This window comes from Oryzias melastigma, linkage group LG19, assembly GCF_002922805.2.
Source record: "Oryzias melastigma strain HK-1 linkage group LG19, ASM292280v2, whole genome shotgun sequence".
Taxonomy (NCBI): Eukaryota; Metazoa; Chordata; class Actinopteri; order Beloniformes; family Adrianichthyidae; genus Oryzias; species Oryzias melastigma.
In genome coordinates this window covers 926,010-934,347 of record NC_050530.1, presented here as the reverse complement: position 1 = coordinate 934,347, position 8,338 = coordinate 926,010, and the positions used below count along the sequence as shown (strand labels likewise).

At 39.6% G+C, this 8,338-nt stretch overlaps 1 protein-coding gene across 4 annotated transcripts in view; it reads right to left on the bottom strand.

Moving 5' to 3' along the window:
* csnk1e (casein kinase 1, epsilon) overlaps positions 1–4,683 on the bottom strand; it is a 13,027-nt gene extending 8,344 nt beyond the window's left edge. For 2 of the 4 annotated variants that reach the window (XM_024285541.2, XM_024285539.2), the window contains exons 1-4: positions 4,361–4,683; positions 3,582–3,673; positions 3,361–3,471; positions 191–339 (exon numbers count right to left, since the gene is read on the bottom strand). In XM_024285541.2, coding sequence (XP_024141309.1) covers positions 191–339; positions 3,361–3,471; positions 3,582–3,657 — 336 coding nt within the window. In that variant the 5' untranslated portion in view covers positions 3,658–3,673; positions 4,361–4,683. Of the gene's footprint in view, positions 1–190; positions 340–3,360; positions 3,472–3,581; positions 3,877–4,360 lie in introns of those variants that run through there. The other 2 variants (XM_024285538.2, XM_024285542.1) reach the window with 2 other exon arrangements.
* Positions 4,684–8,338: the final 3,655 nt, after the last annotated feature.

The window sequence follows — 8,338 nt, the reverse complement described above, 5'->3', positions numbered from 1 at the left end:
ATGTGAAAATTCCAAAATTTCTCAATTTGCCACAACATGGCCGCTAAGTCGTACGTCCTGTGGGCATCCCATAATAATTTAAAGTTTATGGCGAGGGTCAAATTTTTGCCCAGTAAGAAATGAGAATTGCCAAAATGAGCAGGTCCCTCAGTCCTGAATGAAGTTGTGGTTCTGAGAGAACCCGTCTCACCATCTGGTCGGCCAGCAGAAGAACTGTCTTCAGGCTGAACTTGCGGGAGCAGAAGTTGAACAGATCCTCCAGACTGGGACCCAGCAGCTCCATCACCATCACGTTGTAGTCGCCCTCCGCTCCGCACCACTTGATGGAAGGGATTCCCACTTTCAGGAGGAGACGGCACAAAAACACGGCAGTTTGAACTCTCCGATTTATGGAGAAAAACATAAACGTCTGCATTCAGAGTAAATCTAACAATACAATGATTCACCAGAAATGAAGAAGAAAAAACATTCAGACGGGACGGAGGGCCCCTTCAGGTTCGACAGGGTTTAAGGCACCTGTCAAAGTCAAGGCCCGGGGGCCGGATCCGGCCCTCTGGGTAATTCTATCCGGCCCTCCAGATCATTTTATTTTATTGTTATTAATGACCCGATGTTATCTTGAGCTCATTTCTAACTTATATAATTTTGACTAAATATGTTTTAATTGAGAGTAAAATATTGAAAGTTATTTAAGGTTTAAGTTGATTTATTCTGGAATAATATTCCTGAGTTTTATTATTTAGAATTATCCTAAAAAGTTATGGCTTTAAAGTTTTAAATATTCTGCTAGCTTTTTGGACTATTTGACATTTACTAAGATTTTTTTAGGCTATTTTGAAATTTAGCTAATATTTCAGCAATATGCTCGCTGTTTTAGCTAATTTAGACTTTCTTTTTTAAGATGTTTTGGACTTTAGGCTAATATTTCAGCTACATGCCAGCTGACTGTTGTTTGCTAAATTAGCCTTTTTCAGTTTTTTTAGTTTATTTCAAAGTTTTGCTTTTTTCAGCTCCATGCTAGCTGTTTAGGCTAACCTAAGTTTCTTTTTTTAGGCTAATTTGGCATTTATCTAGTGCAGCGTCTGCAACCTGCGGCTCCAGAGCCACATGTGCCTCTTTTATCTCTCCATGGTGGCTCTCTGGATGATGAAAAATGAAAATAATTTTCAAAAATTTAAAGATTAGCTATTATTTTAGCAAAATGCTAACGTTTTGGGCTATTTTTGTATTTTCTGGGGGTTTTAGGCTAATTTAGAATTTAGCTTCTATTTTAGAAACAGGCTAACCTTTCTGACTAATTTAGTTTACTGAGGAATTTCAGGCTATTTAGGAGTTCAGCTAGTAATTGAGCAACAAAATAGTTATTTTTTGGGGGGGGTAATTTGGCCTCTAATGAAACTTTTTATGCTAATCTGGAATTTAGCAAATACTTTAGCAATATGCTAACATTTCTGGCTAATTGTTATCTACTGGAGTTTTTAGGCTAATTTAGAGTTTAGTTTTTATTTTAGCAACAGGCTAACGTTTTTGGTTAATTTGTTGTTTACTGGGGTTATAGGCTAATTTAGAATTCAGCTTCTATTTTAGAAACAGATGACACATGACATCACATGACCGGAGCAAAACAAAGATTCAAGTGAAACCAAAACAGAGGAGCAGGTGAGGAAACGAGGGACCGAAAAGATCCTCTGAGTTGTGGGCGGGACTACTGAGTAAGCCCGCCCCCTTCCCCATCACCAATGTGTTAATATTGTCTTCCACTAGCTTACAGCCCTAAACTAGCATTAGCAAAAATGGCTGCCAATAGTGGAGCTATCCAGCAATCCGGTTCTGATCCAGATCAGACGAGGAAAACAAAAACATTCAGGGATGCGTCAGAATGGGGCGGAGCTGGGAGCTTGTAGCCCCGCCCAGCGTATTCTGTACATCACAAATTCGATCGTTTTCAAGCTGTATTTTTTGTTTGTTCTGATTCACATCAATTTGAATAAAGAAATACTCAGAAATGTCATTTTAAGCTTAATTTTGTTTATATATGTCCTCCATCATCAGAAAAGTGCAACAAAAACGTTAAAAATACCGTATTTATCAGAGTGCGTCTTTCAGGAAGTAAAGAGAATTCCTGTTTAAAAAAAATGTTTTATTTCTGATCCAAGATAAATAATCTCAGCAAAAAAATGTTAACAGCAAAATAATCATAATTACGTTTTTTCTTGACCTCTTGATTCCTGGATTTATTCTCAGATATGAAAAATAAAAATCCACTCATGGTTTTGCTTTGATGCTGAATTAAAATTAGTTTGGACCCGAAGTAATTTGATGCGTTAAGAAATTAAAATACAGTAGAAATTCTAGTAAGTTCCTTTTTCTTATCTAATTTGGACTTTTTTTTGTTGCTTATTTAAAGAAAATTTTCACATTGTTCTGATTGTTTTATATTATTTATTTATTTAGTATTTATCATTATTACTATTTTATTTAAAAATAATATTTTTTATTTTGAAGATATGTAACAAAATAAAATATATTTTCAAACAATAAATACATTTTAAGAATATTTTTACTTATTTCGACTCTTTTATTTAGCAGTGTGAAGTCTGTTTAGTGTTGTCCACAGAAACAGTGATTTTAACTTTTTGTTGTTTGTTTTTACATCTTAAAAACAAAATAAATGAAAGAAGAAAAACTGAATGTAAACAATAAAATCTCTGAACTATCTGGATCTAAAACGTGGATCTCTGGATGATCCTGATCAGGAACCTCTGAGCTCCTCAGCAGATGAAAATCCTGGAAGTATCATTCACATTTCCTGGCTCTGATCCGGATCCAGATTTATACCCAGATCCAAATCCAGAACCAGATTCAGACCCAGGACCAGATCCAGACCCAGATCCGGATCCAAATTTATACCCAGATCCAGACACAGACTTAGATCTAGATCCAGAACCAGATCCAGATCTAGATCCAGACTCAGATTCAGATCCAGATAAAAACCCAGATTCAGACTCAGATCTAGATCCAGATCTAGACCCAGATCCAGACTCAGATCCAGGCCCAAATCTAGATCCAGACCCACATCCAGACCCAGATCCAGATCTAGATCCAGATCCAGATCCAGACCCACATCCAGACCCAGACCCATATCTAGACCCAGACCCAGACTCAGACCCAGATCCAGATCCAGATCCATACCCATCTCCACATCTAGACCCAGATCCAGACCCAGACCCAGACTCAGATCCAGACTCAGACCCAAACCCAGACCCAGACTCAGACCCAGACCCAGACCCAGACTCAGATCCATACTCAGACCCAGATCTAGATCTAGATCCAGATCCAGACCCCCCTCCAGAGTCTCACCTCCTCCCTGCATCATCTTGTAGAACTTGCTCTCGATGTGGAGCTGTGGATGTTTGGTCTTCACACATTCCAGCTTGATGGCGACCTCTTCTCCTGTGGCGATGTTTGACCCTGCAAGAGAGAGGGAGGGCAGATCAAGACGGGCCCACAAACAAACAAACAAACAAACAAACAAACAAACAAACAAACAAACAAACAAACACAAACAACAGGAAGCCCACCGAGATAGATGTCCCCGAAGGAGCCGCTCCCGATCTTCCTCCCGAGGCGGTACTTGTTCCCCACGCGCAGCTCCATGGCAGCTCCAGACTCTCTGAGGGGTGAAGCAGATCGATCAGCGGGTCGATGGGGGGGCGGACGCCAGAGCTGCAGTTTAACCTCCGGGGGGGCTGCTGTGTCACGAGAGGAGGCGAGGCGGAGCAGAGCAGGAGGTGAGGAGGAGAAGGATGCTCACTTCCACGAGTCCTTCATGAACCCAGGGAGCAGCCTTCATCCTCCGGGATGACGAGCTGTGATGAAGGGGGGGGGTTGTGTAACGTGATTTATTCACAGCTGCAGGAGGTGGGGAGGAGGAGGAGGAGGAGGCTGGATCAGCATCTCCTCTTCTCAAAGCACTTCAAAGGAGTCCGCTCATTTGCATAAACTCCTGTTTCTGACCGATCCAGTCACGTGGGCCTCCTCCCGAACCTCCAGGAGCCGCCCTCACCTCCTCCTCACCTCCTCCTGAAGTTCTGCTGCCTCCTCACATGAAGAAGGAGGTCTCCAGGTCTCGAAAAGCGGCGATTTATGAGACCTCTGGCTTGCCATACCTCCAGTCTGCTGCAGCGGGGGAGCGGAATGATGCGCGCGCGCGAGAGTCGGGCAGCAGATGCAGCGCGCGCGCGACTGTCAGAAACACCGTCAGGTCAGCGGCCGCGCCCCTCCACATACAGTCCCCCCTCAGTTTGGGCTCACGCGACACCTCAACCTCCCCCCCCAACCACACCCCCTCCCTCCTCACCGGCGCTCGCGCCGCTCCTCACTCAGGACCGCGGACTCACAGCCACGCGCCCGCGCGGCTCCATCACCTCCGAGATCTGGGACCAGAATCCTGTGCGGCCGAAGGCTCCGATCCGCGCTCGTGCGTTTGTTTTCCTCCCGCGTGCAGCCTGTCCTCCTCCTCCTCCTCCCCGTTTACCCCATTGACAGGATCAATGATGTCATCCGCGGGCTCGCGGAGATGCCCGGATTGTCTTAAAGCCGCCTCTCTGCTGCTGCTGCTGGTTTGTGGGGGCGCGTGACGGAGCTCACGAGGGCGGCCCCTCCCACCGCAGACCTGAAGCTGCACGAGGCCGAACAACAAATCACGGAAAATTCACAAAAACACTTTTAAAAAGTAATTTTAAAAAATAATTTTTGAAAGTAAAAAAAAGAAAAATCCTTTTTATAAAGTAATTTTAAAAACATCATTTTTAAAAAGTAAAAAAAAAAAAATCATTTTTAGAAGTAAGTGAACTTTTAACAGGACAATAACGGTTGTTTTCTCTTTTCCAAAATAAATGAACGATAAACAACTTACGTTTTAAAAATGTTCAGACATAAATTTTAATTTGTTTAAAGCAGTTCAGGTTAAACAAGCTTCTCAAACATCTGAAATCATAAAATTTTAAAACAAACTCACAAAAGAGATGCAATCAGACTGTAAAACAACTATAAATGTGTTTCTATTGGGAACAAAGAATAAAAAACGAATAAAAATTATCTAAAAAGAACAAATGATGTATGATGAAAATATTAGCCATGGTGTAAAGCGGACAGAATTATTTTTTTCTGAAAACATTAAAAAAATAGAAAGGATACAATAACAACAAATAAATACATAAACAAGAGGTAAAAATGACAAAAATAGAATATAATCAGGGCTGGCCCGGAGCATAGTCGAGCTAGGCAGCTGCCTAGGTCACCATCTGCTGGAGGAGGTGCCAAATTACAATGATTAGGCTATATATTATTTTTACAGCTTGAGACACCACTCATTTGGTGTAAAAATGTATATAGAAACGAAAACATAAATAAAATAATTTTAAAGCTTGACATGACTTTCTGATGGTCCTGCTGTCTAAGCTGGGTTGGGGGAGGAGAGGGGCGCACGACGTTTCACTCTTAGTGCTTCTATAAAACTTTGAGGATGAAAAAGAAGCAAAACAAGCCCTCAGGGACAGCTTTAAGGTCAAAAGGGAAGGAAGAGGAGGAAAAAACGGACTCAAAGCAGAGGTTTGTCTCTTTTATTCACATTCAATTGCTTAAAAATTAACACAATTAACACAAAAATGAAATTTCTTCTTGGGCACCATGCAGCCCAGGCCTGTTCCTGGTTTTAATACGTTATTTTTTCAGGAAGAGATTTAAATATAACAAAAGAAATATATAAAATATGTCTCATTTTCATCTAGTTGAACTTTATGGTTGTGAAAAAAGTCATGAAGATTTTAAAAACTTTTTCTAAAACTCAAAGATCTGAACTCTGCAGGAAGCAAAACAAGACATTTAAACTGACAATTATTCTCACACTGATCATGAGAAAAGTTGCCGTTTTATGTTCTCTAGTTTTGTCTGAAAGAAATCCACGTCGACAAACAGAATCTGTAAAGAAAGAAGTAAAATATGAACAAAAATCAATGGCTAGTAGGTAAATAAAGCGAAATGTTTTTCCAAGTTTCTTAAATGCACCAAAGAATTCAGAAACATGAAAATACAAAAACATGAATAAATTACTGAACAGAATGAAGATTTTTTTATTGAACTTTCTAAAAGTTCTTTATATTTTCCTCAGTAATTCAAAATGAATCTACATTTTTCAAAATAAAAGACAGCTTTGATGGATTTCAGTGGATGAAACATTTACTTCATAAAAAGAATTAACATTTCATTTAACACCCTTTCACAATAAAAGGCAGTTTGAGCAGAACTACACTAGATCGTAATTCATTTTAAAATTTGAGCTCTTAGTTTTAAAGTTCGATATGGTCACGGTTCACGTTTTATTAGTTTTATCTCAGACACACATTTTATAATTGGAGAAGATGCAGAGATTTAATTAAGTGATAGAACCTAAACTGGAACGCTCTTTGTCCTACACTCCTTAAACTCAACAGAAAGCCTTTTTATTTTAATAGGTTTTAATAATTTATTTATTTTTAATATTTGTTAAAATATCAAATTGATACCATTTGATATTTAAAGATATAAAGAAAGAAAACAAATACTTTATAGATTTTTTACACTTTCCTTCTTAGTTTATTTAGTGCAATCAATAAAACATGTTCAGTTATTATATTTGTATGTATAATTGAAACAAAGTGTTTGAGTTTTGCTTCTTGTTTTATTCGTATTTTTTGACCAGATTCTAAAAAACTGATTCTTTCTTGGAAAAGTGATCTAGAATGTTTTAGTCATTTAGAACATTTCAAAGAATTTGTGCCTTTTTTAGCCGCTTTAACTTCTTGTCGTCTCTAAAGTGCTGAGCAAGCAATTATAGTTTGTAGAAAAACAAATCTCTTCTGAGGAAATTGTTTTGAAGCCGTTTGTTCTTAAATAACTTTCTAAGACTCATAAACCAAACTTTAGATCCATTTTTATTCATTGAAATAAACTTTTATTTTGAAAAATTCTAAGCTGCATTCCTGCTAGAACTGAAGGGAGTCTCCCTGCAGAGTTAACCTGTTACGACACGTTCCACATAAACGGATGATCTCATGAAGATCCAGTGAAACTCATTTTTCATTGATATTAAAGTTGGATCCGTTGCTGTTTATTTCAAGGAAATTGGAATTTCAGCAGCAAAAAAAAAGTTGAGAACGAAACGTTTTCAATTCAACCTTTATTATCTTGTTCTTTTCAGCTTTAAATTAACTTCCTCTTATTTCTGTAACATCTGAAATAAATGAAAACGTCCTGAACAGGAGTGATAATAAAGACCGACTTAATTTAAATTGATACATAACAAAAGGAAAACAAACAAAAACACAGTCAAACATTACAGGTAATGTCTTTAACGTGTCTGTAAAACACTGTTCCAGCTCAGCTTGGTATGGTAGGACGCGGCATTGCTTTCTTTCTTTACACAAATGCCTTCAGTTGGTTTGCTTTGTCTTAAAAACAAAACATCAATTTTTATTGCATTTGACAGGAAAACAAAAAAACAAACAGAAAAGCTTAAAAATAACAAAATAGTGCCGACGTTTTTGAGTTGTTTTTTTAGGCGATTCACATCCAGACGCTCCCTTACACATGACTGAGGCCAACCAGTTCAAGAGCAGGCACGCACACGAATGCAGACGCACAAACCTGTGCAGACACATGCGCACTGATCTGTGCAGACACACACAAAAACGAACGCAGACGCACAAACCTTTGCAGACATGAATCCAGACACACTAATCTGTGTAGACGCACAAACGTGTGCAGACGCACAAACATGTGCAGACACACTGATATATGCAGACACACAAACGTGTGAAGACACACTAATCTGTGCAGACCCACACATGTGCAGACGCACAAATGTGTGCAAACACTCCAACTTGTGCAGACACAGACATGCGCAGACACACACACATGAATGCAGACGCACAAACGAATGCAGACACTCAAAGGTGTGCAGACTCACACGTATACACACACACATGCAGACACACACCAGCTTCTGCCGCCAATCTCTTCTGGACAGAAACGGAAAAGAAACATTCAATCGTAGACGGAGCCAATCGCAGCTCGTCGCGTCTTCCTCCTTTGGGCTCCTCCTCTTTCGGGGGTGGGGGAGGGGGGACAGGAAGGCGGCGAACCGATAAGCGAGTTTCCTCCACGATATATTTATATATATTGAATGGAAAAAGTGTCCATGGGAGAAAAAAAATCTAATTTTCTAAGTTGCTTCACGTTGTTTGTCCTAAAACAGAACGTCTGACCGCCAACAGGAAGTGACAGTTTCAGAATAAGA